The 27,699-nt window shown below is 51.5% G+C and overlaps 1 protein-coding gene across 3 annotated transcripts; it reads left to right on the top strand.

Annotated features, from left to right (window-relative positions):
- Positions 1–565: 565 nt before the first annotated feature.
- Positions 566–18,972, top strand: AKAP1 (A-kinase anchoring protein 1). Of its 3 annotated transcripts, none has more exons than XM_041482538.1 (12): positions 567–694; positions 6,414–6,814; positions 9,932–11,546; positions 12,813–12,946; positions 13,450–13,576; positions 13,831–13,961; positions 14,043–14,220; positions 14,889–15,039; positions 15,688–15,755; positions 16,650–16,723; positions 17,183–17,248; positions 17,386–18,972. In XM_041482538.1, exons 3-12 carry the CDS (start codon positions 9,956–9,958, stop codon positions 17,443–17,445), a joined length of 2,580 nt encoding a protein of 859 aa, XP_041338472.1. In that variant the 5' UTR covers positions 567–694; positions 6,414–6,814; positions 9,932–9,955; the 3' UTR covers positions 17,446–18,972. The 3 variants fall into 3 exon arrangements, with proteins under 3 accessions (XP_041338473.1, XP_041338472.1, XP_041338474.1); XM_041482540.1 differs by lacking the exon at positions 567–694 and adding an exon at positions 6,975–7,081 and having other exon boundaries at positions 6,287–6,814; XM_041482539.1 differs by lacking the exon at positions 6,414–6,814 and having other exon boundaries at positions 566–694.
- Positions 18,973–27,699: the final 8,727 nt, after the last annotated feature.

Below are 27,699 nucleotides of genomic sequence, written 5' to 3' on the forward strand. Positions count from 1 at the left end.
CTGCTTGCGTCTGGCTGTGTTAGCAGGCAATGAGGCACTCTGGCTCTGGGGCCGAGCCCCAAGGTCCCGGCAGAACACAGAGCCGGGCAGGCGGAGGATGCTGTAGCGGCCTCGGGCAGCAGCGGCAGGAGCCATTCCCAGCGACTCGCGGAGGTGCCCAAGGCCCGAACGGGGCACCCCAGGGCCGGGCCCCCGGGGGCCAAGGGAAACAAACCCTCATCAGGGCAGGGGCCGGGAGAGGCCCGGGATGAGGGACATGGCGGGAGTGGGCCGGGCTGGGCCTCGGCGGCCCCACAGGGCCTGTGCGCACCCGTCCCGCGGCTGCGGCGGGAGAGGGACGAGGGGAGGAAGGCGGCGCGCCCGGACTGTCCCCGAGCCGCGGCCACAGGAACGATCCCGGCCGGGCCCGTCCCGCAGCGGCCGCAGGAACGACCCCGTTCGCGGAACGACCCCGGCCGCAGGAACGACGCCGGCGCCGCCGCGGCTCCGCTCCCTCAGGGCACGGGGCGGGGCTGCGCGCGCGGGGGGGAGTCTCGCGGGCCGCCGCGCTCTCGCGAGAGGGGCGGGGCGGGGCGGGGCGGTGTCGCTGCATGTCCGAGCCGGGCGGCCCGGCCGGGGCACGTGGGGCGGCACCGGCACCGCTCCGGACCGGGCCCGGCACCGCTCCGGGCTCCGCCGCCGCGCCGGAACATCCGTAAGTACCGCCTTGGGCCGCCGCCCGCCCGCTGGCGGAGTAGCGGGGCCCGCGGCCGCGGCTGTCAGCGGCGGCGCTGCGGGGCGCGCTGAGGGTGCTCCCCCGCCGCTCCCGCTCCCGGGGTCCCGGGCGGTGAGTGACCGCGCTGGGCCCTGCGGGGCCGCTCTGGGTTCGGGTCCCTGGCGGCAGCGGCCGGGGCGGTTCGCCCGTTCTGAGGGGAGCGCTGCCCGCCCGCCGTGAGGGCGGGAGATGGCTCGGGCGGTGCGGAGGCGCAGTGAAGATGAAGGCACCTTGTGCTGTCTGGTCTGGCGAGCCTTGCCTGTGTTATGGTAATGGCCGTGAAAAGTGTTATTTGCAAAACTTCTGATGTGCTGTAGTGACTCCTTTTGTTTGTAAGCCAGCATGGAATACAGGTGGGAGCAAAGGAATTAAATGATACTGCTGCTGAGGAAGTGATGATGTAGTCTTGCTTTCCTGGGAGAATCCTTGTTGTTTGCTCTCTCTTTTTCTTCTTCCCCCTGACTGAAGCAAGGGAGATCTAAGTTACTGCTGCTCCAGAAATGGGCAACTTGATCTGTGCCTGGCCAGTCCAGTAATTCCATGAGGCAATGACCACAGAATGGATGGGCATCTCAGCAAGGGCCTCCTCTTCATGGATGTTATCCATAACAGCAGGAAACGGCACCAAAAGCTGCATTTGGCTGGAGCCCACCTGTTGGGGAAAGTCATGGGCTGTGGGGTGGCAGAAGTCGGGCCTTGCTGCGTTGCCAGGGTTGTGCTGCACCTGCCCAGCGTTATGGGCCCTGTGGACTTTGTCTCAGGTGGAAGGAATTGCTGGTTGCCGCGGGAGGCGCAGCGCTGGCGTGGCTGTGAATGATCGCCGGGCCCAGCACGTGGAGCGGGGAGCGCAGCCCAGCTCCCCGGGACCGGGCTCTCCTGGGGAGCGCTGGGTGAGGGCTGCCAGAGCCGCTGAGCACAGCTGGCTCCTCTGCTGTAATGTGTGACACACCTCGGGTCGTTTAACCTCCCCATTCTTCAGCGAGCTGCTTGTGTAAGGGGAGAGGGACCGTGCAGGCACCGCTGTACCTGTCAGCTAGTGGTGCCCATGCAGCTGTGATTCTGGAAAAGGGCAGCACAGCCTCACTGTGTGTCTCTCCTTCTCCATTCCCTGGTGTGCTTGCTCGTGCTGCACTGGAGGAAATGACAGCTCTCAAGTAAGTGAGGAGGGAGAAGCCTGTAGAGCTTGAGCAGTGCTTGAAGTAGGATGAAATCCACTGGGATCCGTTCATGCATTGATTCCTGCCCTGGTCTTGCTCACCTGACAGTCCTTCAGCTTCTGCTTAAGTGTTTCATTGAGCTCTTGAAGGACTTTTAAAAGCTCTCCTGGGGTTTATGCAGGTCAGCCTCCCACTGCAATTGTAGCAGTGTCTTCTGCAACAGGCTGTTTGCTCTGGGACATGAAACTAATGATACCTTGGGGCTGCAGGGTCTGTGTGGATGGCACTGCAGGAGCTCACTTGTGTGTTAGTAGCTGTTTTGTACTTGGGAGTGCTCCCCTTATTCAGCCTTGGTTTAGAAACCTATCCTATCCTCGTCCTATCTGGTTAGGAACCAGACTCCTTCTTAAAGAATGCTGGAGGTGCTTTGAGATACTAATACTGAAAATTATGGACTGCCTAGGAAGCCTTGACTTTAACCTAGACACTCCACAGTGCCTGAAATGAGGGAAGAGGAATTCCCTCACTGCCCAGGGTGTGAGGTGACAGGACCTGCAGCTCGGCTCCACCACGATTTGTCTGTTCCCAAAGGTGCAGATTGCCTGTGGAGTTAACTGTGACAGGAGTTTGCTGCAGGAGCGCAGCCAAAGCTCTCAGAGCCAGCAGCAGTTTGATTTGTGATGGCTGAGACTCTCTCTTCACTTTGAAAACATTGCAGGCTGGCTGCAGGGGGATTGGAGAGCAAGTGCACTTCTGCAGGAGCAGTTATCTGAAGAGCATAATGCTTTTAAAGCAACATAGCCCACTTATCTGTGCCTCTCCTTGTTCATGTGCACTTAACTCATGTGAAAAATGATTTAAGGTATTTCTAGCGTCCAGAGAGCCTGTAATAGGATTGGGGCTGGTATCCCAGTTGCTCCTAGCAACATCTAGAGCTAATAAAAAGCATTAATTGCAGCGTTAATTACTTATAATTGTTTCATGTTTCAGATCTGATGATTAGCCTTTTTAAAATCCTGATTTCTAACTGCAGTGCTTCTGTGGAGCTCTTAATGCAAATGGTTGGTTAGACTTCATGAAGTGATTATTAACTTCAGGCAGCCATGCTCAGATATTCAGAAAAAGCTATTTTATTAATCAGGTATTTAATATTTCCTGGAAATTGAAGCTGTTGCATTTGTTCCTCATGGGGATTGCTAGAAGGGGAGATATTTGCATGTCCCAAACTGCTTTTTCAAGTGTTCTGTCTTCAGCTGGTTCACTGTACAATTTTTTTTATTGTCCACTGTGTGGATTCTGGTCCTGCATTTTGTCAGCTGGAATGTAACTGGATTTTTGGGTCCTGTGCATTACTACTGGCAGAGATGATTATTTCATAAAAGTCCGTTTAAAATCATTCTTGAGCAAACAAATCACTGCTGCAGATCTGTCCTGCTCGGGGTTGCTTTTGACCTCTGCTGCCACCTGGCACTGAGGATGAGAAACTTGCCATGTGCTGTGGCTGATTTTTGACTCTGGTATAAATAGCAGCAGTTCCTGGCAAAAGTTCATGATTTTCATGTGCCTCTGGTATCAGAGGCCTTAGCTTTGCTTGAGGATGAACCTGGGAATTGGGAACTTTGGGATCTCTCTGGTCAGGTTGGCGTGTGCTGTGCCACTCCTCGTAGCCCTTGTTCATGCACACAAGTGTCTTCCTGCTCATTCACATGAGTGGCTCTCAGTGAAGCCTTTGCTGTCCCTCCCAGCTCAGGTGAATACAGGGCATTCTCCTCACTGAGTTTGCTATCCTTCCTCTCTGAGTGCTTCTGCAATTGCTCCTCAGGCCAAGCAGAAAAGCAAGAAGCACTGGAGTCTGGTTGGGAGCCACAAGGCTCCCAGCCAGACTCCAGTGCTTTTTGCTTTTTTGCCTAAGCCTAGTCCAGCTCTTGTTTTGGGAAGCTGTTTGTCAAGGTCTCGTAGCTGTGCCCAGCAAACATCCCGTGAGCAGGGCTGCTGCTGCTCCCCAGATACCTGGGGACCTGTTTGGTCTTTGCTGCTCTTGGCTCCTGGCTCTTGCAGCCCTATCAGTGTGTTTGCTGAAAACCTCCCCGTTCTGTCTCCTTGAAAATTCAAGCTTGTTTTTTGTCTCCTGTGCAGAGTATATTGGAAGCCCTTGGTTAGTTTAGTCTCTGTTTTGTGGAAATTGATAGAGATGCCAAGCATCTGACTCAGGTGGCTGCTTTTAAATCTTCATTTATAAGCTATACATGTAGTGGCCACTACACTGTGTTACCCATAGCAAGGGCTGCATTGGCTTCCTTATGTAGAAGCAAACACAAAAGGCTGATTATTGGATGTGTTTATTCTGAAACTCTGGAAAATAATCTGTTGTGTTCTCCAGCCTGAGTGAAAATGCAGAGCGAATGAAAGATAAAACTTTTCCCAAATCCAGGCTTTTGTAATGTGTTGGTAGGTTATAAGGATAATAACAGCTGCTTTACCTGTACTGTGGGGGTACAGGTAAAGTGGTGCAGAAGCAGTTTTTGAAGCTTGCTGAAGTATCTGAAAGACTTTTCTGGGAGAATGGAGAAAAAGCTCTCTTGCCTCCCTCTGCAGTAGAGGATTCACAGGGAGACGCTAACTTTGGTGAGGAAACTATAAATAATGAAACAACTGGAGCAGGGAGGTAATAAGATATCAAGAGCAGTACGGAGCTCAATAACCTGATAGGGTTAATGTTACTTAGAAACTGTTCATTCCTGCAGAGCAGGAGCACTCAAGGCCCTGCCTGGGTCCATGAGAGCAGTGCTGAGAGGATTCACAGGGAGACGCTAACTTTGGTGAGGAAACTATAAATAATGAAACAACTGGAGCAGGGAGGTAATAAGATATCAAGAGCAGTATGCAGCTCAATAACCTGATAGGGTTAATGTTACTTAGAAACTGTTCATTCCTGCAGAGCAGGAGCACTTAAGGCCCTGCCTGAGTCCATGAGAGCAGTGCTGAGGGTTGCTGGGGGTTGGTGTTTGTGTCCTTGTGAGCTTCTTAATTTCCAAAACATCTATTAAAAAAACCCTACAGGTTGGCCCAACTGATCCTTTTATTGTAAAGCTCTGAGTGTGGCAATAAATAGGAACTGTTCTGAGTCCTGCACTGGTCCAAAGGCTGCTGCAGGAGCTGTGCTGGGCCAGGGCTGGGCTGCTGAGTTGGAGAAGACACACAGAACCAACAATCAGTGTGGCAACTCCAGCTGCAAGGGGGGACTGAGCTCTTGTAGGAGCAGCACTGATGCTGATTACACTGAAAGCAGTTTTTATCTCAGAGATAAAAGACAGCCTGGTGTTAATGGTGTTTCTTGTTCCAGAGCACTAGTTTAATTCTACATCAACCAGCTTTTTCAGCCTTTTACTTAAGTCGCAATTTATCCTTTTGCAAATAGGAGACTGCTGGTTCTTAAATATTCTAAGGTTGTAGAGTGGCTTCACTGGTGGCTTTCATTTAGAGAGGAGCCTGTTTCTTGGGCTCATAGCCTGTGTTTACTGGGCTGTGAAAAGGTGGTGTTGCTTAAGGGGTATCTCTTGCTGTTCTAGTCTTTCAGTGCTACTGTTTGAAGCAGAAATTGCTGCACAGCACTTGCCTTTAATTACTTAAGTACAGAGAGACTTCCCTGTTGGCTTCTTTTAAAATAAGTGCCACCCAGCTTGAGATCTTGCTGGCCTGGCTCCTACCTGTCTCTGGGTGTTTGATGCTCCTGAGTCACGCTGTCTGAGCTCCTGGCACTGGCTGGTGTTGGGTTTGGTGGGGGTACTCCAGGCTGGCTGCCCAGAGGACTGGGGAGGCTGTGGAATCTGGTGGCCAAGTGTGACACCCTGGTGATCCAGAGAGTGTGATGCAAGGGCTGGCAGGCTGCTGTGGCTTCCCAGCTCTCTCCTGTAAGCTCAGGCCCAGGGCTGCTGCTGACCTGCATGGGAGAAAACCCCCTGTGCTCTGCAGCTGGAGCAGCTGGGAGCACGTGCTGCAGCAGGACCTGGCAGGAGGTCCCTCTGCTGTGGACATTCTGCCTCCTTCATCTTGTATGAAGCACAAAGAAGCTGCAGTTAGATAATGCAGTGCCACGTGCCAGTTCAGCTTTCGATGAAGATATGCCTCATGCCAAGGGTGGGTTATGTAAGTCCTTACGTCTGTTTCAGTGCAGCAATTTTTCTTATTTTAATCTTAACAGTAGGGCCCCCAGTTCCTTAGGTTTTTGTTAACTCCTGTTCTTATGCCTCCTATAAGGCAGAGCATGTGCTACCAGTTATTTTTAGCATGGAAAAATTTAAGAGCCCACGTGGTCCCGTTTAGTTTGAGCCATGCCAGCCTGTCCAGTTCTCTTTCACCCAGATAGTATTTATTTCCCAAGTGCTGCTTCACTAACTACAGGGTTTGTCAGGAGGCATCCTGGCCTTGCTGTTGAAGCTGCATTTCCAATTTGCTCTGTGATCCTTTAGGACGGGCTTTAATTCCAGCCTTGATTTCCACAGCTTTCAGAGTTTGGAAACCTCTCAAGTGCAGGGGCAGAGGGAAGCGGAGGAGCCAGGACCGGCTGAGGTACATCCCTGCAGAGCATGGGGGCTCAGTCACTTGGGAGTCATCCTGGCCTCTCTCCTGGTGGAGACTCGAACCAGCTCGCCTTCAGAACAGAGCTCCTTGTGTGTAGAAAACCCTGAAATTCTGAGCAAGTGCTTGCTGAACTCCTCTCGGACCTGGAGAATGAATTATCTGGCGTCCCCGGGAACCTCGTGCTGCGAACATTTCTGACCTTATAAGGCTGTGAGTGCTGAGGGCTCTGTGTCCTGGCCAGGAAACAAGGTGGCTTAGAACTGCTCTGGGACCCTAATGTAAACGAGTAGAGTAAATTGGCTGTCCTTGGCTTTTTTCTCAGGTAGGTAATGTGTGCATTCTTTCTTGCCTTCATCTCCTTGCTCTTTCCTAGCAGTTTTCCATAAATCAAGTCAGGACACAGACTTGGAGAGCTGACTGACCCCTACTCTCCCCTTGGTGCCTTGATCCCATCCTGACGTGTTGTGGGAATTATTTTGCAGGTTGGAGGTCTCATGCCCTAGCTGCAGCTCTCCAGCCCCATGATAGGTGTGACATTTAGGCCGGATTCCCGGCGTGCCAGAGGGAAGTGGAAGTGGCTGGTGCTGGGGTGAGCGCATACAGTGTGTGAGCTCTGCACTATTTATGGTGCAGGACTGTTGGGGCCCTGCCTCTTGGGAATGGTGCTGGAGATACAGCATTTTCTGGGGGCTCTGGTTCCTGCAGGCTGCTCCTCTCCTGTCCAAAGCCTCTGGAGCTGCTGCATTTCCCAGCTGGCTCCTCCTGCCCGGAGAGGGAGAGTGCAGGCCCTGCTGGGCCGGGCTCCCTCCCACTTGGCAGTGCTTGAGGGCATGTGATTTGACAAGCTGCCATTTTCTGTCCTGCTGCTGGCAGGAAAATCCCAGGCTTTCCTCCCCCAATGTGTTAAAATGATCCCATTGCCACTGGAGTCCCCAGCTGGCTGTCAGATCGGCAGCGGGGAGATGGCTTGGTTGCTCTGGGACAGGTTGGGAAGTGGCTGTGGGCTTTGGGAGCTCTCCTGGGGGAGGAGCAGTGTCACAACCCTTGGGATGGGCAGGTTTGATCCACTGTCCTCAGGCATCACGTGCAGCCAGGCTGTGACCAGCAAGGCAAGATCTGCCAGAGCCTTCCTGCCAGCTCTGCGTGAGATGTTTGTTGGTGTTGAGCTGTTCCCCGGCCAACCCAGCACTCTGGGATGTCTGCTGGCATCTCGTGCAGAGCCACTGCCTCTCAGCCTGCTCTAACTGATGGGAGGATGTGGAATTCCCATTTAACATGATTCTGGTAGTGATGCAGCTCTGGCTTAAATAATAAATCAAAAACATGAAATCAAATGAGCATTGCAAGGAGCCGTCAGATAATCCAGCAGTCCCCGCTCATCCAGGTATCACAGAGGAGTGAAGATCTCTATCCTAAATGATGATAGTGTTCAGAATGACTCACAGAACTGTTTTGTCTGCCAGACTTTAAGACAAGCTTGTCCCTCTGGGGCATCCTGCGACTGTCTCCCTGTGCTGCAGAGCTGTGTGGGACTGTGGTTTGGACAGTTGGTGCAACTTAGTAGGGAATCAGATAATAATAGGGCTGTCTGTTTAATTGGGAATGCTTGCTGGGAATGGACTTATGTGAGCTACTTTAATTTGGGTTTGTAGTATGCCTGAGAGACAGCTTGTAGGGTAGTTCTGCATTAATTACAACAACTTGGGCATGCAGCAGATGAGCACTCACAGCTCACAATGTGCCATTGTTCTGGGCAGCATAATGGGGAACCTTTTGTCTTGGGAATGTACAGGCTTCACCCTTTCCACTTGCCAGCTTCCAAACACAGAACAGCCACAGTATTGCATAGGTTTGTTGGTTTTTAATCTGAGATCCCAGATGTTGCCATTAACAGGATTCACCCTCAGCAGTGAACCCTGCTCCCTGACTGCACACAACCAGCTGGGAGTAACTGGGATTTAGTTACTTCTTAGTTACTTAGTTTATTTAATCAGATACAAATGTCCGATGAACACGCAAGTCTTTGTGTAGAACAACATAAATGCCTTATTTGTGATGTACTGGGAATATTACTGAACTTAAATCGTGTCTGCAGCTGACCTTTAATTTGGGGTTGAACAAGCAATTTTCTAGTCCCTGCCTTTGCCACTCATTCCTTCATTTGTGTGCCTCAGTGTCTGGGCCCTGCAAGAAGCAAGGCAGAGTCTGAGCTAGTGTGGATGAAGTTGTGTGGATGCTCCTGTGGAATGGAGAGTGTGGCTGGAGGAGGTGAGAAATCTGGGGTGAATATGAAATTATCTGAGGCTCTGACATTGGGACTGAGCCCGAGGGAGGCATGGTTTTGTCCCTCAGCTAGAACGTCATCAGCTCCTTGTGGAGATTGTGGCCTGAAGGAGTGTTGCACTGGGAGCTGTGGCTGGGGTGTTAGTCCTGATAACAGAAGGGGTTTTTTGGTTGAGACACACTAGGGCAAACTGCCTTGGTTGTCCTCTCTTGTCATAGAAATATTATGCTTCTAAAGAGGAACCAGATAATGCTCTTTTCCAGTGGGTGGCTCCCATTTCTAAGATTTTGCTATCTCCTGAAAACAATCTTTATTTTTGTTCCTTGCTGGCAAGAGTCTTGAGGGCTGTTTGGATTAAAGCCTGTCTGTGTAAGCACCCTCAGACACGTGGTGTTTTGCTTTAATTCCTGTGCAGTGAAAATATAAACTGTAAGTGCTTTGCAGCAAGGCTGTTTGGGATGTGGTAACAGTTTAGCTTTGCATTCCAGTTGCAGACATTCCTTAAGGAAAAGGGAAGGCATGGCAGCCCTGCCTTGTGTGACTCAGGTGAGGCTTGCCAGTGAAGGAGCACGACTGGGTGTCCAGGTGGGAAAGAGGTACAGGCCTTGCAGAGGAAAAGGGAGAGCTGTCAGCTTTTAAGTCAGGGGAGTGGCAGCTGTCAGCGTAGGGAGTTTGGATGTAGAATAAACTTTGGAGCTGCATTCCTAAGGCTTTGTAGAAGTGTGTGTTGTCAGAGTCCAGAGCCCTCGGGAATGGGGTGCTGCCTTTCCAGGGGAGAGCTGTGTGCCAAGCCTGTGCCATGGAATGCTGTGGTCCAGCTGGGCTGTGAGCCCAGCTTGGTGCTGGAGGAACCTGCCATGCTGGGGGCAGGACTGACCTGCAGAGGTGTGAGCCAGAGGAAGCAAGGGAGAATTAAGTGCAGAGGTGAGGAGGGGTGAAATCATTGAGTACAATGATGAGACATGTCCAGATATCCCTGATCTTGGGTAAGGAACTTGTTCTGTGATGTGCTGGTAGAACAGAGAGATGAATTTTTGGAGCAGCTGGAAAACAAGCCTGACCATGCTAATAGCAATACCTCAAGGCACTTATGGGACCTCAGCCTTCCTGTCACCTTCCCTGGGACTATTTTAACATGATTTCTGTTTCTCCTAGGTGTAACTGCTGAAGCTCTGGAAGATGGCTTTACGCTTCCGCAATTTCGTCCCGTATGCCATTCCTGGAGTGCTGGCACTTCTTGGCTGCTGGTGGATCTATTCCTGGAGAAAAAAGCACTCGGGCTATTGCAACAAACAAGCAATAGCCATTGCAAGGGAGAAGCAGGAGGAAGTACCAGAGGGTGATTCACGTCCCAAACCAGAAGCATGTGTCCCTCGAAGACTGCCTCTTTTGTCAGAGGAGTGCCTGGAGAAGCCAGCCCCCACCTCCCTGCTGCCGACGACGCCCTCTCTCCTGCACCCAGCTCACGAGAGGCCAGATCTCTCACGGGACCTCCCAGCCCTGTTGGCCACGGCAGCTGGCCACGAGGACGACAGTGAACAGCTGGAATCATCGGCAGGATCTCGAGAGGGAAGCGGTGTCCCTGCTCGTGCCTCGATCCCTCTGCTCTCTGCGAGCACAGAGTGTGACCAGAGCGTGGTGCTGAGCCACACGCTGGGGCAAGGCTCAGGGGCAAACCAAGGCCAGCAGCCACCTCTGACACAGGAGCCTTTGGGAGTCACGGAGGACACCAGCAACACAGAGCAGTCGGATGAGTCTTCGTTTAAACCCCCTAAGGAAAAGCAGATGCCAGGAATTGTGCAGTCGGATGCTGGCTCTGTGACAGCCTGTTGCTTGGGATTGGAGAAAGAAGCCAGTGCCCCACAAGCCTTTCTCAATGAAGCTGAAGTTGTATCAGGTCACGAGGATTCCGCAGTGAGTGTGTTACCAGGGAATTTGGAGTCTACCTGTCCAAAGCAGTCCAGGGAAGAAGAGATGTCCGAGTCAGTCACTGGTACTATACCAGTGTGTCAGAAGGACACACAGCCAACAGGAGACGAGTTGGAAAGAGAGAAGATTGGAGGAGTGAGTTTGGACAAGGAAGTTGAGAAAATTGAGCAAGTAGCAATACAGATAATTTCCAAGGTCATTTTGGCAGCAACTGAGGAAGTGCTGTCGGGTTCTGCAGGCGATGCATCCCCTCGGCTCTGCCAGGCCACTGCCAGCCGAGCTGAGGCTGCTCTGGGCACGGAGAGTGTTGCTGCCTCTGCTCAGGTGCCTGTGGAGGGAGCCACAGCACCTGATGAGAGTGTGTCTGCGGGGAGCGGTGCAGAGGAGCACGCTCAGGGTGTGACAGATTGTTCATCGCACGGCTGTTGGGCCAGCCCTGTTCAGGGGAGCACAGAGGACTGTCAGGTGAAGAGCTGGGTGTGCAGGGAGTCCCAAGGAGTTGGTCGGACTCACGTGGAGAACTCTCTGGAAAAGTCACCTTTGTCCATGGAGGACTCTGGGTATGGCACACACACACCCGGAGGTGGGACGAGCGTAGAGGAGCCCCTGCAGAGCACGGTGCTGTCTGTCACATCAGACCAGCACTCGGACTCACTGAGCACATCCTCAGCCCCAGACACGTCTGCTGAGCAGAGCTTGGTACCAGGGGAGACCCCCTCTGCTCCGGGGCTGCCCGAGGGCAGCACAGTGCCCTACAGCAATGGGATCCTGAAAGAGGACGGGCCAGAGCTGAGTCAGGAGTGTAGCAGTGCTCCAGGGACAGATGGAGATCACTCAGAAGGTAAGGGACTGGAAAATCCTCCTGCAAAAAACATCGTGAACAAGCATTGCTGGGGAGCACCTTGCAGGTGTGAGACCTCATACCATGGTTTCTGGTGGCCTCTAGGACCCCCTGGGTGCTTACCCCTGTTTATGGGCTGCTGCTGACAGGAAGGTGAGGCAGGTTCTGAGGTGCTGCTGGAGGAGCCAGAGCAGAGCTATGATGAACCAGCTGGTTGCAGAGCAATTACCCTGAAGCCTTTTTGTTTGGAGGGGCAGGTGCATGCCAAGAAATCCCAACAGGGAGCAATATTCATGGAGTTCCCCCATCTGTCTGTGCTGCTTTTCCCTTGTAGATGCTGGATGATGTGTGCCTGGCACAGTACATGCAAAGCTGTCTGAGCAAACATTAGCCTGTGTGACCTTGGGGATGGATGTTAAAATCCTTTGTAGGACCCTGTGGTGCCAACAGCCCTTAATGACAGGGGATGTCTCTTGTAATTGCTACAAAGCAGTTGGAACACTGCTTGTTGCAAGACATGGGGGTTGAGTTTGCCAGCGATGAAGGATTGAACCCACAGAATGTTTTCACTAGTGAGAGTAAGCCAGCAGGAGAAGGTGTTGCCTTGTTGTGAGTGCTGGTGTGACAAGAAGGTCCAGGAGTGCATTGTAGAGCCTGGTGGCACTGAGACACAGGTGGGGAGAGGGGAATACAGCAGGTAAAGCTGAGAAGGTGGCAGTGTTGGACAACAGGTCACCCAGCTGACCTTCATGTCCAGGCTGTGAGTCTTAAATCTTCCCTTTGCCTACAAAGCCGATGCCAACAGCTGCACCCTTGGCCTTTCTCAGCCTCTGTGCTCTGTTACCCGTTAAGATGTGGCAAATGTGAAGCAGCTCTTGGGTTCATTTTTCTCTTTGGTCTCACTGGATGGTCTGAATACTTGTGAGCAAGTGAGGATCTTCATGCTGCTGCTTGTTAATGGGGAAGGACCAAGCTTGTGTGACACTGGCTATGTCTGAGATCTGGTCAGGAGGAGGCTGTTAGAATTTATCCCTTTCCCAGGCAGAAGTGTTCCTGGTATCGTCTGATGGTTTGGGAGCAAAATACACTTCAGCTCTTGCACCTTGTTTCTTCAAATATAGGGCAAATCTGGGCAAAAGGCAGCCCCCTGCCATGCCTCATAGTGGGCACACCTGGCCCTGGGGTCACTCTGCAGTCCTTCCCTTTGGGGTGGGAGTGTAAGTGTGAGTCTTGGTGGCTGTCTGAATGCTTGTGCCTGTCTTGTAGGTTCAGATGTAAATAGTGTGGATTTTGTGGACAGTGGCAGTGCCATGAGGAAGACAGTGGCTCGCCAGAACGCGAAGCTGGAAGGAGGATCCAGCAAGCCAGACTTCGTTATCTGGGAAATCGAGGTCCCAAAGGTAACCAGCTGCTGGCCTGCTCACCATCCTGCCCTGCCCTGCACAGCCACCTCCTGGTCCTCCCAGTCTGCTGCTGGCTCTGTGCCATCCCAGGGAGATCAGCAGCCAGTCCAGGATGACTGAAGCATTCTGCTCCTGTTAGGACTCACAGGAGTGAAGAACCAGTGCACAACTGTAAACAAGCAGCACTCCAGGGCAACACCCAGGGGAATGGTCCTTGTTGAACTTGTTATTCCCTATTATCTTCCATCCAGCCTGGAAGTGCAATGCTTTGAAAGCATCCAGGAGGCTTTGAGGGTACACAGGTGTTAAGAGCAGGGGATTATCAAAATGAGCTGTGTTTACTGGTCTGAACTCATCCCAGACCCCTGAACTCTGCACTGGTCCAGCACTGCCTTGTATTTATCCTGCTTGAGAATGTGGGTGGTGTAAGCCAGAGAGAACAGCGATGTTTGATCTGTGTTTCTCTTCCTGACTGTTGCTTTCTTGTCCCTTTCCTGAAGGAATTAGTTGGCCGCTTGATTGGCAAACAGGGGAGGTTTATGAGCTACCTGAGACAAGCGTCTGGTGCCAAGATCTATGTCTCAACACTACCTTATTTCCGTGACTCCCAAGTGTGTCACATCGAAGGTGAGTGGAATGTGTCTCTATTCATGGTCTAACCTGTATCTTGGGGGACTTAATTAGGTGAGCAAGGAATTTAAATGGGTTTAGTGGCTTCTGAGTCCAGTGCTTTTCAAAACTCCTCTGGGCAACCTGTTGAAACTTACACTGCTGAGGCAGTGCAGGATGATTGTGGCAGTTGTACTTCTTCAAGTGACAGGACTGGAGGTGTTCTCAGCATACCCATGCTAGAGAATTCCCATGGGATTTTTGTCTTGCAGGGACCTCGCATCAAGTGGAGAAAGTCCTGAGCCTGATTGGCAAGAAGTTCAAAGAGCTGTGTCTCACCAACATCTACACCCTCCCTCCGCCGATGCCGCTGCCGCTTCACTCCCTGCTCGTGTCCGCCTGGGTGAGTCCCGGCTCTGGCTGGGCTGGGGCTGGAGCTTGCATTGCCAGCAACACTCATGGCAGTTTTTCCTCCCCGTGGCAGCTGTTCCTCCCCGATGGAGTCACTGTGGAGGTGGTGGTGGCACACCAGGTGGATGCAGGGCACATGTTCCTGCAGCAGCACACGCACCCCACGTTCCACGTGCTGCGCAGCCTCGACCAGCAGATGTTCGCCTGCTACTCTCAGCCCGAAATTCCAACCCTGCCCACGCCGGTAGAAGGCAAGTCATGGATGCTCACACATTCTTCTGTTGAGAAAGTTCTGGGCTCCTGTGCAAACCTGTTGTCCTCGAGTCAGGCGTGGGAAGTTCCCAGTGGATGAGGATGTGATAGCTCACGTGTCATCTCATCTTTAAGCTGCTGCCAGAGTACAGATGTTGCTCTGCTCTCCCTTACCCTGCTCATCCCTGGAGTGCCTCCCAAGCCACATAGCTGCATGTTGAAATTCAGAGTGAGATCAAGCCTGTCTCAGCTTATTTCCAATCAACCTGGCATCTGGGATATTTTTGCTGGCAAAGTGTGGAGTTGCTCCCACACCTTCATAGAGTCACTGTGTCCGTGTCTGTCACGGTGTCTGCACTGCTGTGGAAGGTGCATCCCATGGAAAGAGGCTGAGTATTCCTATGTGGAGACAGGAAGGGAACTGGGTACCTGGGCAGGGCAACTTGGTTGTGGCAGACAGCTGAGAGTAAAAGCCAGCAGTCCTGTGTCTCAGCTGCAGGCCTGGTGTGCTGGGGCTCTGGGGGATGTTGGGGGAAGATGGAAGCAGCCTAAGAAATGCTGTTGGTTCTCCACAGATAAATGAGCAGCACTGCTCATGCCTGAAGTGCTGAATTTTGGAAATCCACTTATCCTGAGCCTTTCTTCTCTGCACTCTGGTGTTTTGCAGTTGGTATTATCTGTGCAGCTCCAGGCCTGGATGGGGCATGGCTCCGGGCTCAAGTCATCAGCTACTTCGAGGAGACCGATGAAGTGGAGCTCAAATACGTGGACTATGGAGGATATGATAAAGTGAAGGTTGACACACTCAGGCAAATCAGGTCTGTAGATCCTCTCCCATGGCCTGAGGCAATGTCTGGCTCAAATCCCAATCAGAGGAGTCTGTACAGTTTGAATTCTTAAAGGTTTTTCCACAGCTGAAGTGGGAAATGATGGAAGGGTTCAGCTCAGCAATGATTGTGGGTTCTTGGGAGCACAGCAAGATCCTGCAAGGCTTTTTTGAAGGGAGGGGAGAGGAAATGGCAGCTTCTGCCACTTCAGTGTGGAAGCTGAGGAAGAGGAAGCCTTCAGGAAGCCTTGAAGTGTAATTGATTGATGAGCCAGGAATAAGCTCCCAATTCTCTATGCTCCAGCCCCACTCTCTGGGACAGCTGTGTTGGATCAGGGGTTTCTTACACAAGCCCATTAAATATTTGATTGTGCCCCAGAGCTGGGAGACAGGCAGCACAGCCTCCCTGGTGGAGGTGGGTTTTGCTTAGAGCCTGATCCAGCTTGGCATGTTAATCAGACAATTTATTGCTGCTCTTAGATTGCTGGGAGAATTGTCTGATTTTTTTTTTTTTTTTTGTTTGACTGTCATTAATTTAAAACTGAATTCCTGTAAGAGCAATTTGATTAATCAATGTCACATTGAAGAATGTAGGAGTGATTTAAAGCCCTGTTCTTACTCTGATCCTCTTTTCTTTAAGGTCTGATTTTTTAACACTACCTTTCCAAGGAGCAGAAGTTTTACTTGACAATGTGGTGCCACTTCCAGGTAAATGGAGCTCTTGGTGTACTGTTGGCCCTTCTCCTGCAGGTTTCCATGGATGCCAGATGTGTCCAGGCCATGATTCTGTCTAAACCTTCTACCTCCTATTGCCAGTGCAGCCTCTGATGTGACAAGAGGAAGGATTGGAAAAATTGTATTGTATTCTTCTAAATGTGCTAGCATGGCATAACCTGTCAGAATCCAGGGGAAAGATGATAAATGTCCAGGCTTTTTCCTGCTTGGAGGAGACAATGAATTACTGTCCTAAGCAGCAAGCTGGCAGGACTGGCAGGGTGTAGGTGCAGTAGCTGTAACTGCTCTAATTCTTCTGTCACAGAGCTGCTGTAAATGCAAACTTAGTTTTTAATCTGCACACAAATACCTGACATTTTCCTCCTGAAATGACTGATTTGTAGAGTTCTGTGTTCAAACGCCAAGCCTGCGAGCACTGGGAGAATGTCAGTGACTGCCTAGAAACACTTTGGTTTGCTTTTTTCTGTCCTTGGCTCTGCTCAGGTGCTGGGTACCTGTGGTGCAGACCCTTCAGGTTCCCAGTGCCAGGGGTGCCCTCTGTGCAGGGTCAGCAAAGCCCTGAGGGACCTGAGCTTAGTTTATTGAGGATCAAAACAGCAATGGCAGCTCCAAGGTGCTGCAGAAATGTGCTTTGCTGTCTTTAAAGCCTCCTGATTCATCAGCTGCTTGTGTTTACATGATTGTGGCTGGTGGCTGTAGGAAGTTCTTCGTCCTTTCCCTGCAGAGCCAACAGCTCCAGGGATGGGATCAGCTGGTTGTGAGGGATCTGTCTGTAGGAGGGCAGAGAATCTTAGCTCAATAGTCCTTTCTGGCCTGTAAAGTGTGTGAAGGCCCTCATTTGTGTGCTCTGCTCTCCTTTTCCCACAGATGAGGATCACTTTTCCCCGGAAGCCGACGCCGCTGTCAGTGAGATGACCAGAGGTGCTGTCCTCGTGGCACAGGTACAGCCCCTGTCTGGAGAAGTCTTGCTGCTGTCCTCTGCCCTGCACTCTGTTGATAAAACCCAAAGCCAGAGCCTGCCTCCTGGGAGGTGCTGGGGCTGGGAGCTTCCATCAGCATTGCTTGGGACTGGGAAGGGATGAGCATTCCCTCTTGTTCCTGATGCAGGCAGGGGAAGGGAAGTGTTTACAGAGCACAGCAGGGCCTGATCTGCACTGGGTCCCTGGGTCTGCACTGCTTTGCCAGTCCTCACTGTTTTTACCCCACAGACATGTGGGGTCTGGCTCCAGCTGGCCAGAGGCAGCACTGGGACATTGGTGGTGTCCCAGAGACTTGCAGGCAGCACCTGCTTGCAGTCCAGAGCTGCTCACCTCTTCTGAAGTGCTTCTGGTGGTGGCTGTAGCTGTATGTAAGTGAATTGGGACCAGAATTGCTGCACACTCATGTTTTTCTGTTTCCAGGTCACAAATTATGACAGTGTCACAGGACTGCCACTGATACAGCTGTGGAACTTGATGGGAGATGAGGTGGGTATATTGATGTATATGCTGAAAACTCCTCAATCAGAAACCTTTTATTGTTGATTAGGAATTTTCAGAACCAATGTTTGCTGCTGTGGCCTGTTCACTTATCTACTCTTTGGGTTTTTTCCCCCTCCCTTTAGGTGGTGTCAATAAACAGGACTCTGGTGGAAAGAGGGTTTGCTCGGTGGCTCGACTACTAGCAATGTCCTAGATGCCTTTGACTACTCTTTCTGCAGAGAAAAAACAAAAGACAAAATCTTGTTTTGCACTGTTACAATTCGGTTTGGCAACTTCCCCCGAGGAGACCCTTGACACCTGCCTGCGGAGTTTTGTGGTCCATTGAAACACGTTTTGCTCAACTGTTACCATTTCACTAGAACAGATACCTCATCTCCTGGAAGGGGGTGTTCAAAGCCATAATGACAGATACTGTAGCTTTAAAGCAAAAAGTCCTCCCTGGCCTCTGCTCAAAATTTAAATGGGAAAGATCTAAAAGCCTTTGGGGTGGCAGGAGGCAAAGGCCTCACCCCGAAACGGTGACCACACTTTGGTTCTGGCTGTGTCTGCCCCACGAACTCAGTGTCTGCTTTTCCCAAAAGTTACATCAGTTGTCCTCTTTTTAACAGGCCCTGCCTATGAAATTAATGAATGTTATTAAGGAATTTAATGTTCAGTTATGGATTTTTCTGTATTGTGCCAGTAACCTGCACAAACAGCATCCATCTTGTGTCTTCCTTGCGCCAGGAGGTGGAGGAGTTGTGTTCCTGTGTCTCACTGCAATCATGGATTTTAGGCTTGATCTGCTCTCCCTGCAGGGGCTTGGAGTGCAGGATGTTACCACTACAAGTTTTGCTCTGAAATGTCATGTATTTAAAGAAAAGAAACTGCTTGCCAAGCCCAATTGTAGTTTATATTTTTCTAGCCGTGCAAGTCTGTAAATATATATTAAAAAAATCATTGTAATATTTTGTACAAGAAAAACACTGGAAACAAAGGGAACTTTACAGAAACTTTTTCACACCAAAATGTCCTATATAGGTAGAACTGGTATGGAGTGCATTAGGGTAGCCAAATTATTTGGAGCATCTGAATGTTGGGAGTGTTTCAGCTCTGCTGTATGAGGATTAGTGTCCCCTTAGGTTGCTGTCTGGTTGAAATTGTGATCGCTGCATCCTTTGCTATGTTGCTGTACAGATCTGTTTAAAAAAAAAAAAAAAGTAACAACTTGGCATTACTCTTGCAGTGGTGTTCTCTCTCAATTTTTTTGTTGCTCCTTTTTAGATTTCTATTACGTATTTAAAATTTTGCTCAAGTAATTTAAGCTGACTTAATGCTCTTAAAGACATGCCCTCTAATGTGTATCATTTTAGCTAGGGATTGAGCTGGGATTTATTGCTGGCAGAGAAGACACTTGCCAGAAATTGTTGATGTAGTCAGTCCTCAGAAGCTGCTTCAGGTGGTTCAAGGATGTGCTCACATCCTGTGAGCTGACACGCCAGGGCAGCACACATTTGGACAGTGGCCTACACCAGCCTTCAGCCCAATCCCCTCTGCTAGGGAATGGTTGTATCCTTTCTTGGAGTTCTGTCCTGGTCAATGCTTTGATTTAATGTTCATGTTTGCAGTAACATCCAAGGAAAACTAAATTGGGTAACTCAGATCTACAAAAAATATATCCTTTTGGAATGTCTCTTTCCATTTCAATTAAAGCTCGAATTTTAAGCTGTCTTAGTGAAACTGTGATGACTTAAGAGCCTTCCTTTCCTGCCTCCATTAGAGCAGCCCTGGGCTCCTGCTCTGCACCCATGGGCTGGATGTGTCACTGCTTATTGTTCATGGCAAAGTGTGGCTTGTCTGAATGTTGGTGTTTTCCCTTCTTTGAGAGGTGTCAGAGTCAGGAATCTACAACGGGGTGGGGAGCTCTGCCAGCGCCAGCTCCGTGTTTTCCTCTGGCTCTGCACTGTGCAAGAACATCCTGTTCCTATTTGTGTTGAGAGCTGCCTGGTTTTTAAACTGCAGTAAAATAGAACATTGCAGGGGGAGAGGAACTGAAATAAGGAGGTGTTGGCAGGTAACAGATACACAGCTCTTTCTTCTTTGAAATCACAACTCTCAGCCTATACAGGAACATAAATGCGGGGGGCTGTTTTAGGTTTGAGTTTTGTTTTGTATTATGGATAAAAGTGAGTGGATTTGCTGAGCTGGGGAAGGGTGTAGTTGAATATGGACTACTTGGAAAAGGCCCAGGGGAGGTTGTGGCAGTGGTGCTTAGTGCTCTGTCAGACCTCAGGGACGAGGCTGTGCTGGGTTTGGAGCAGGCTGTGCTGCTCATAAATCCATCAGTGCCCCCTGAGCAGCTCTGTAATCCTTGGCTCAGGCCTGAGGCTGAGCACAGGCCCATGGAGCTGAGCTGTCCCATGGGGTGCTTTCACTGAAGCCCTTCAAAGGGGCTTTTCCCTTTGGAAAGTGGTAATTTTATTAAGGGTGAAATGAATGAGGTCTCGGGAGATGCCTCCTTTGTAACCTCCTGGAGAGCTTCCCTGGGCTGCGTGGCACACTCCAGCACTCCCTGCCAAGCAGCCCCTGCATGCCCAGATCCCCTCTCCAGGCTCTTTCCATGGATGAGAAGTGCTTCCTTGGAGGCCTCCTCGTGGCTGCTGGCCCTTGTCCTCCTGCCCGGGGTGGAGGATCAGGAACTCATCCCTGGGCAAGCAGCCCCTTCCTGGCAGCTCCTCTGCAGTGCCAGGGCTGCTCCTCTGGCAGGGCCTGGAGCTGCTTTCCCTTTGGCACTGGGGGTTCAAGGCTCCTCGGGAAGGGAGGAGGGCAGAGTTTCTGGAGCAGATGGAGAGGAAGGGAGCCCCTGTCTGACACAAGGGGCAGCTCAGCCACAGGTGCAGCCTGGAGCCTGGCTCAGCACACCCCTGGTGCTTCACTGGCAGAGGGTTTTTTTCATAAAAAGAAAGGAAAATGAGGTGCAAGCTGTATTATCTCTTCCATTCTCCTGCATCACACAGATCCATGGGGTCCCACCTTGGGGCTGTCCCTGGGAAGCTGGCATGTAGGAGGCTGCTGAGCAAAAATTAGAAAACGTGTCTTGCCTTTAGTTCATTGCCTCAGGGGCTGTGTTTCGGCTTCAGTCACCTCTGCTTCCTTTCCCACCCTGTTAAAAAAAAACCAAACCAACAATGATAGAGGAAAAATTCTGGCTTCATTGGGTGCCAGGGGTGAGGATGGCTGCTGGAGGAGAGACGTGGGGCTCTTTGCCAGGGGAAATGTCAGAGCAGTTTTGCCCTGACCCTGCTGGGTCCCAGCTCCCAGCACTGTGAGCCTGGTGCCTCTCACAGCCTGTGCTTCCCAGGGGAGCTTCCCCCTGAGTTACTGCAGGGGCATTTGAGGCCATTTGTCCTCCTGACCTTCACAGCTCCCCGTGGCAGTATGTCCCACAACTTAATTACGTGTGAGTGGGAAAAGTGCTTCCTGTTTCTTTTCTAAATTGCCTGAAAGCCTCCCCAGCTCATCTGTCATCCCAGTGCCCAGGCAGGTGAGTAATGGCCCTGCTGTGGCTTGGCCACAGAGCCCCCGAGCTTGCAGCCTCCTCCTGCCCTGCCTCAGGCTGAAGCTGCTGAGCTTTGCTCTGTAGGGTGGAGCAGGAGGTGCTGACTTCCCCACAGCCCCTGAGCCCTGCAGCCTTTGTAGCCCTGCAGAGCCTTGCTGACTGAACGTGTGCTGGAAGCTTTCCTCCTTTTGCTGAATCAAGGCTGTAAAGCTGCTGCACATGCCCAGCACGTGCATGGTACTGGTGTCTGAAAGCAGGTTTGGATGTTTCTTACAACATTCTCAATCCTCGTGGAAAGCAGGAGAAGACAATGGGAGTTGTGCTGTAGCTGTCACTTCACCAAGGTTTTAACCTTCCCCTGGGAGAGGGATCAGAGGGACTCTGTGCACTTCATGTCCCAGCTTCAAAACCCTGCGTGTTGCCTGGGGGATGTAACTCTTTTTTTGTGCCCTGACTCTGCAGTTTGGATTCAAGAACGCTGAAGAGACATTTCATGCTGTTTCAAGTGAGGTGCCCTCATTTCTGGATAGCAGCACTCTCACAGTAACCCGTGGGTCTGGGTTTCTCTGCTGTGTGTTGTCTGTTGCTCTCCAAGTGCACCTGAAGCACTTCTCTGGCCCTCAAGTACCATTCTTGTTGGCAGCCACGAGTGGCAGCATGAGCATCTCCTGCTTGTCACATCCCCTGAGCTCTGCCGGGTGCAGGGATGTTCCCTGGCTGCTCCACGATCTCCCAGGGTGGCTGCTGGGGCATCCAGCTGCTCCAGCCTCCCATTCTCCCCAGTTTTCCTGGCCCCAGGGCAGGGGGATGCTCAGGAGGGATTCAGGGGAACCCAGCTCTAAGGGAGACACTTTTTCATCACTGCAAAAGTTGTTTTGTCAGAGCAGGAAGAAACGTTTGGCTGCCCTGTCAAGCCTGTAGCTCTAATTCTGCTATGGGACAGTGACACAGCTGCTTTTCTGTGGCACAAGCCAGTGTGTCACATGCAGGACAGGGTGAGTGAAGGGTGGCAGAGTGAACTGCTGCAGGTGCCCAGCCCTGCCTGGGGACAGAAAGACACCGCACATGGTGAGCAAAGAGTCGTAGTGGAGCAAAGTTGGTTTGCTTTTATGTCTCTGCCCTGTCCCCTCCACAGCCACAGCCGTGCCCATCCGTCCCCTCCCCAGGAGAGCAGCAGGCTCGGGATGCTGCACGGAGGGAGCAGCCCCGGGATGCTGCTCAGAAGGAGCAGCCCGGGATGATGCTCAGAGGGAGCAGCCCGGGATGCTGCACGGAGGGAACAGCCCCGGGATGCTGCTCAGAAGGAGCAGCCCGGGATGCTCTCCGGGATGCTGCACGGAGGGAGCAGCCCCGGGATGCTCCCCGGGATGCTGCGCGGAGGGAACAGCCCCGGGATGCTGCTCGGAGGGAGCAGCCCCGGCGGCGGGCAGGGAGCAGCAGATGGCACTCGAGCACCGGCCCAGCCCCGCTCCGCTGAGCGGGCTCGCAGCCCTTGAAGGGAGATGGATCATCTCAGCTATACACTGCGTCTATAGGACCTCGATTTACATGCCTGGGATGTTCCTCTCTGCTCGCAGGTCCAGATTGTATCTCTGCTTGTGCAGGTTTGTCCTTACACAGTGTCTGGATGTGAGATGATAAAGGGAGAGTGTTACTTTTCACTCACAGAGACAGACCCCTAATTTGCTTGGATGTGTTTTGTGGTTGTGGCATGCCTTTCCCTCAGAGCTGCCTCAGAACACAGAAACAAGATTATTTTTTGTCTCAAATAAGATAATTTTGTCCCCCCAGCCAAAATTAAGTGAGCTTGTTGTCCTCCCACTGAAAATGGACTTGCAAGTGCAGAAAGTGAAAAGCAAAGTTCAGCATGATTGTTACAGAGGCAACAGCCAGAGAGGGGTGAATGAGTCAGGGAAAAATGTTCCTGTTGGGATGGTCACGGTGTGTGCTGGGATGCAGAGAGCTGCCCTGGCTGAGGAGCTCTGGCTCCCCTTGGAGTGCCAGCACTGCTGCTGCTCCTGGCAGAGCTGTCACATCCCAGGGCTGCCTGTTTGCAGGGACAGCTGAGCTCCCAAGCCCTGGCCCCGGATTCAGACCATGCTCATTCTCCTCTGGTCCCTGACACTTGCCAGTGGCAGGTGAGGTGGCACAAGCCCCAGAGGTGCCTGTGTCAGGCTCTGTTTGCCCGGGTTTTGCCCTTGAACAGGGCAGGACCCCCAGGGTGGGTTTGCCCAGGAATGGGGAGGAAGTACTTGCCCCTGCATCTGCTGAACACCCCATTATTGAAAATGGGGGGGAAAGCACTGGTGAGCCCCCAGCTCTCCCATGTATGAGACCCATACAAATCCAGGGGTGTTTGTCTCGGGCAGCGTTCTGGCTCTGCAGTGAAGAGGTGCCCTCGTTCTTCCCCTTGCCTGACTCCTCTGTAATGGAAGGGCTAAATGCTTATTACTTTTTTTGTAGCCTTTTCCACTTGCCAATCAAACGTGTCTGGTTGGGGTTTGTTTTGTTTCCGTGTTGCTGGGGCTGTGCAGGACGCTCCATCTCGCTGTAATTACGGTTCCATCATTGTCTTGGCACAGAAACATCTGCTGTCTCCCTGCAATCTCCACTTCCCTGTTTCTTTGGAGAATTTCATGGATCCCAATGACCTTCTATTTTCCATGACATCTCAGTGTACGCAGCTGTTCCTCTTGCGTTCCCCTGTCTCTCCATCTTCCTCTTTTTTTTCCTATCAGCATCTCCAGTGCATTTGGAATTTCAGCTCATCTGCTTATCAAATCAATATCTCGCCTTGCCCCCCGCTGCCGGGCTGCCTTCCCTCTGAGCACAGCACATCCCGGCTCCTGCCGGGGCCCTCGCTTTCCTCGTTTCACATTTTAAACTCCATTTTCTCAGGCTTTTTATTTTGATTGTGTTGTACCCTTTGGCTGTCTGGGTCTGAGGCCCATCAGTGCTGCAGCTCCTCCTGAGCAGCGACGTGCGCAGGTGAGGTGGGAGGGATGGATGGAGGGATGGATGGATGGATGAGATGTTGCCACTCAAGGGGATGTCACTGCTGGTTGCTAATGACAAACTGAGCAAAGTTGGAGTGTGTGAGGAGAGGAGCTGGGCTGGGGCAGTGAGCAGACTGCAGAAATACAGGCTCAGCTGCTGATTTTGTGTGACCTTGTTGAAAGAGCGTGGGGTCCATGAGAGTGATGAACAGAGATACTTCAGGTTTTATTCTGTTCTGGCACCTTTTATTATGAGGACTTTACTCGTATACCTATTCTCTTAAAAATATTAATTAAAAAATCAGTCCTATAGCTGCTGCAAAATGACTAATAAAACTCTGGGATATGACAGGACCTTAAATCTCTGCTTTGCTCTCTGTCTGAAAAGTATGCATCCCAATTCTCCACCTTTCTCTTCTGTCTCACCTGCCTGCATGGCAGGACCCCAGCCTGGAACAGGGCACTCCATGAGGCTGCAGCAAAATTAATCCTGAAAATATTAAAGGCACATGGATTTTTGTTATTTTAGTCACCTTCAATCCATGCTCTGTGTACATCTGAGCTAAAATATCCTATTCCTGAAAGGTTTTGCAGAAGTTTGGCACCTGGAAGGTGTGACAGAGGAGTGGGGAGCAGGTAGGGAGCTGGTGGAGGTAAGGAATCACACAATAACTTCATAGATGGATGGAAATAGCACCATGTTTGCAGCACAGCTCTTCCTCTTTCAGGGCTGTGTTTATGCAGAGCTGGGTTTTATACAGATCTGCATTGCATGTGGGTGCTTGTACCTAAGTAGGGCTGTGAAATCATGGATTAAGGGTTCTAGTCATCCAAAAGGAGGGATGTGGCAGTTGGAGTGGATAATGACTCCCTGATTGGGGAGGAGAAATGCTCCCATGGAGATGGGAAGCAGCAGGTTAGGTAAGGACTCAGCTCTGTATCCTCACCCAGGCAGAGCTGTCACCAGCAGCAATTCCTGACCCCTGGGGACAAGGCCAGGGCACCTTCCCTGGCCTTTTGCCCCTGTACAAGGAGAGGTGCACAGCAAGGCACAGCAGCAGCCTGGCTCCAACACAGGGCTCAGGTGTGGGGCCAAATGGGGATCTGGAATGGGCCAAATCAGAGCAAATGGAGTGGGAATTGCATAGGGAATGAGTGTTAGAGGGAATAATCTGCATCACTTAACGCTCCAACGACTCTGAAATAATTGGCTGCTTCCTGGGCATATCCAGAAGAGCTGAAGTGTTCTCCCTGTTGCCTTTTGCCTGGTGATCTTCCAGAGACCTGGTTGTCTGCCTCTCCCTCACCCTTTACCTCCTGGGCCCCCCCCTCCCTCACATTCCTCCCAGAGTTTGTATTTTTCCCCCAACAACGTCTCTAAAGAATCACAAATGTGTAACGTGTGTCCCAATGCCTGGATTTTAATAACGTGCAGCAGCCCCCATCAGCACAGGCAATTTCACATTCAACACATTATTGCTATTTAAAGCGCCGAGGTATAAAAATGATTGGCAATCCAGCTCTGCCAGCCCGCGCCGCCGCTGCCAGATTGTGATTTTTAATATTGGCTGCTCTGCGCAGCCGTTCCCTCACCTTTGACTTGCAGATTTCCCAACGTCAAAATAGCAAAATCATTTTGGGTTGTACCAGGCACACTGCTCGCTGCTGAAAAGAGGCAATTATCATTAAATATGGCCCTGGCTGGATGTACACAGACACACCCACACGGGCTGGGGCTGCTCCGCGTTTCCAGCTCTGCTGATGTCCCTTACCTGAGCTGCTGGATTTTGGAGGGTGAGGGGCCATGGGCAGGTGGGGTATTGTGTTGTGTTTCTGTTGTGGACACCAGGATTCATCCCAGAGGTGCTGCTCCAGGAGGGCTGATGATTTTCACGTTCCCAGGGCTGTGACAGAGACCTCACACAGAGCCCAGAGGTGTTGGTTGTGTCAGGGCTGTTCCCATGAACGAGTTGCTCTGTTAATGTACAGTGTGAGTAAAGATTGGACCTTTGAGAATTTCTGTTGGAGGCAGCCTCACCCTGCTTACCTTGAGGTGACCAGGAAACAGCCCTTTGTATGTGAAAACAAGACTGTCCTTTCTGAGATAATGGCCCTGGCGAGTTCTCTGTGTGCCATATAAAATCCAGTGAACACATGACAGGTGGGTAATTTCTCCTCTGCTGTTGCTTTCTGCGGTCCCTGCTCCAGGCCCTGCTGCAGGGTGGCTGGAGGAAGGCAGGAGCATCCTCATCCTGAGCTCTGCTGGAGGAGCTGTGCAGGGAGCAGGACGCAGAGCGGGGTCCCTGGGGCAGGCAGTGCAGCTCCGGGGTCACACCTTGGGCTGCCACAGCTGCTCAGCCCAGAGGTGACCCCGGGAAAGCTGGGGGCAGGATGAGGCTGGCATGAGGGATGGTGTGAGGCTCACCAGCACTGTGACATTAAACAGTGGCCTCTCTCTCTTCTAAAAATACCTTTTCCCTCTTGCTTCCCACAGCAGTAGAGGAGATGGTGTGTCAAATACACCTGCTCCAGGCAGCTTTTGGGACAGGAAAGAGGAAATCTGGGAGATCTTGGGGAAATCCTGATGCCTTGTACAGATGTGCAGTGATCAAAGCCCTGGGAAAAGGCATCCCCTGGAGCCAGGGAGCAGTGGCAGCACTTTGTCACCATATTTACACTTCCACTTGCCCAACAGAAACGTTTGGCTCTCCTCCACTTGCGGAAGGGATTAGCTACTTCATAACATCTAGACAAGATAATCTCTCCAATTTTGCTTGGAAGAAGTCCCTGACAAAGAGCAGCAAAGCAACAATAATGCCAGATGAAACAGTAATTGAGTTTGCCTTCTTATTACTTTCTCAGCTAAGTTTGTGTTGGTTTGAATTTTATTTTGTTGTTGTTGTTGGTACAGAAGAGCAAAACGCTGTCCCTGAGCTGATTCAGAGCAGCAGAGTCCCGTCTGTGGTGCACTGCAGCCACACAAGGAGGTGAGCAGAGGGGAGGGGGAATGACTGCAAGGAGTGACGTGCAGGGTAAGCAATGTCACACACTCCATCCTCGCTGGAGCTGTGCTGCTCTGATGGTGCATCACACTCATACCTCACGAGAGCCTCAGAGCTTTAGAGCTGCACCAGTCCAAAGCGGCCTCAGCCAGGGAGAACACATCAGGAGCCTCTGCCCGCTTCAGATAAGTGTTTTTTCAGTTTCCCCAAGGTTTTCCTTCCCTTGGAAGAGCACCCTAGTATGAAATAGCAGGAAGAATAGCTGCTGGGCTCCTGAGGGCCTCCGGGCATGGTTCCCCAGTGATGCAGAGAGTTTCATTTGGAAAGGTGAAGCTGAAGTGCTCCCAAGTGCCAGCGAGGCAAAAGTCACCTCCGGGAGTGCTGCTGGACCGTGGGCTGGGCACGGCTGCTGCCTCAGCCCAGACAGCCCCAGCCCAGCACCTGCTCCTGCAAAATTGGGCAAGCAATGGTGCATGCAGGAGGCGTTTGCTGGTGCTGTGTTATCCCACCAATATTTTAAGGATAATGTAAGAGGCTGCCGTCAATCCTGGCCTCGAAGCGAAACACATCCTTGTTTCCTTTCTCTGCTAGCTAAATGATAGCCGTGTATATTTTTAAGGGGATTGTCCTTTAGATTCTTTTTATTTGTCACCCAGTATCAAAGCTCTAAAGGTCGCATTTTTCAAGTTCTTTCCTTGGAGCTTCAAAGACTATAGATTTGCTTTAAACAAAAACTAAAAACCCGGCAATTTTAGAAAACCACTCCACACCCAGGGACTCGGGAAAGCTCCAAATATCACTGCCAAAGCCCAGGACTCTCAGCTCAGCTTAAGAGCAGTTTGCTTTTGCTTCACTATTACCAGTCTGTAAGCGTATTTACACTTAGAAATTGCACATTTG

Source organism: Pyrgilauda ruficollis, unplaced genomic scaffold, assembly GCF_017590135.1.
Source record: "Pyrgilauda ruficollis isolate IOZ18807 unplaced genomic scaffold, ASM1759013v1 scaffold59, whole genome shotgun sequence".
In the NCBI taxonomy this organism is placed as follows: domain Eukaryota; kingdom Metazoa; phylum Chordata; class Aves; order Passeriformes; family Passeridae; genus Pyrgilauda; species Pyrgilauda ruficollis.

Coding starts and splice junctions, on each gene's coding strand:
- AKAP1 (XM_041482539.1), top strand. CDS start 9,956: ATGGCTTTACGCTTCCGCAATTTCGTCCCGTATGCCATTCCTGGAGTG. Junction 14,221..14,888: donor CCTGCCCACGCCGGTAGAAG/GCAAGTCATGGA, acceptor GGTGTTTTGCAG/TTGGTATTATCTGTGCAGCT. Junction 15,040..15,687: donor GACACACTCAGGCAAATCAG/GTCTGTAGATCC, acceptor CTTTTCTTTAAG/GTCTGATTTTTTAACACTAC.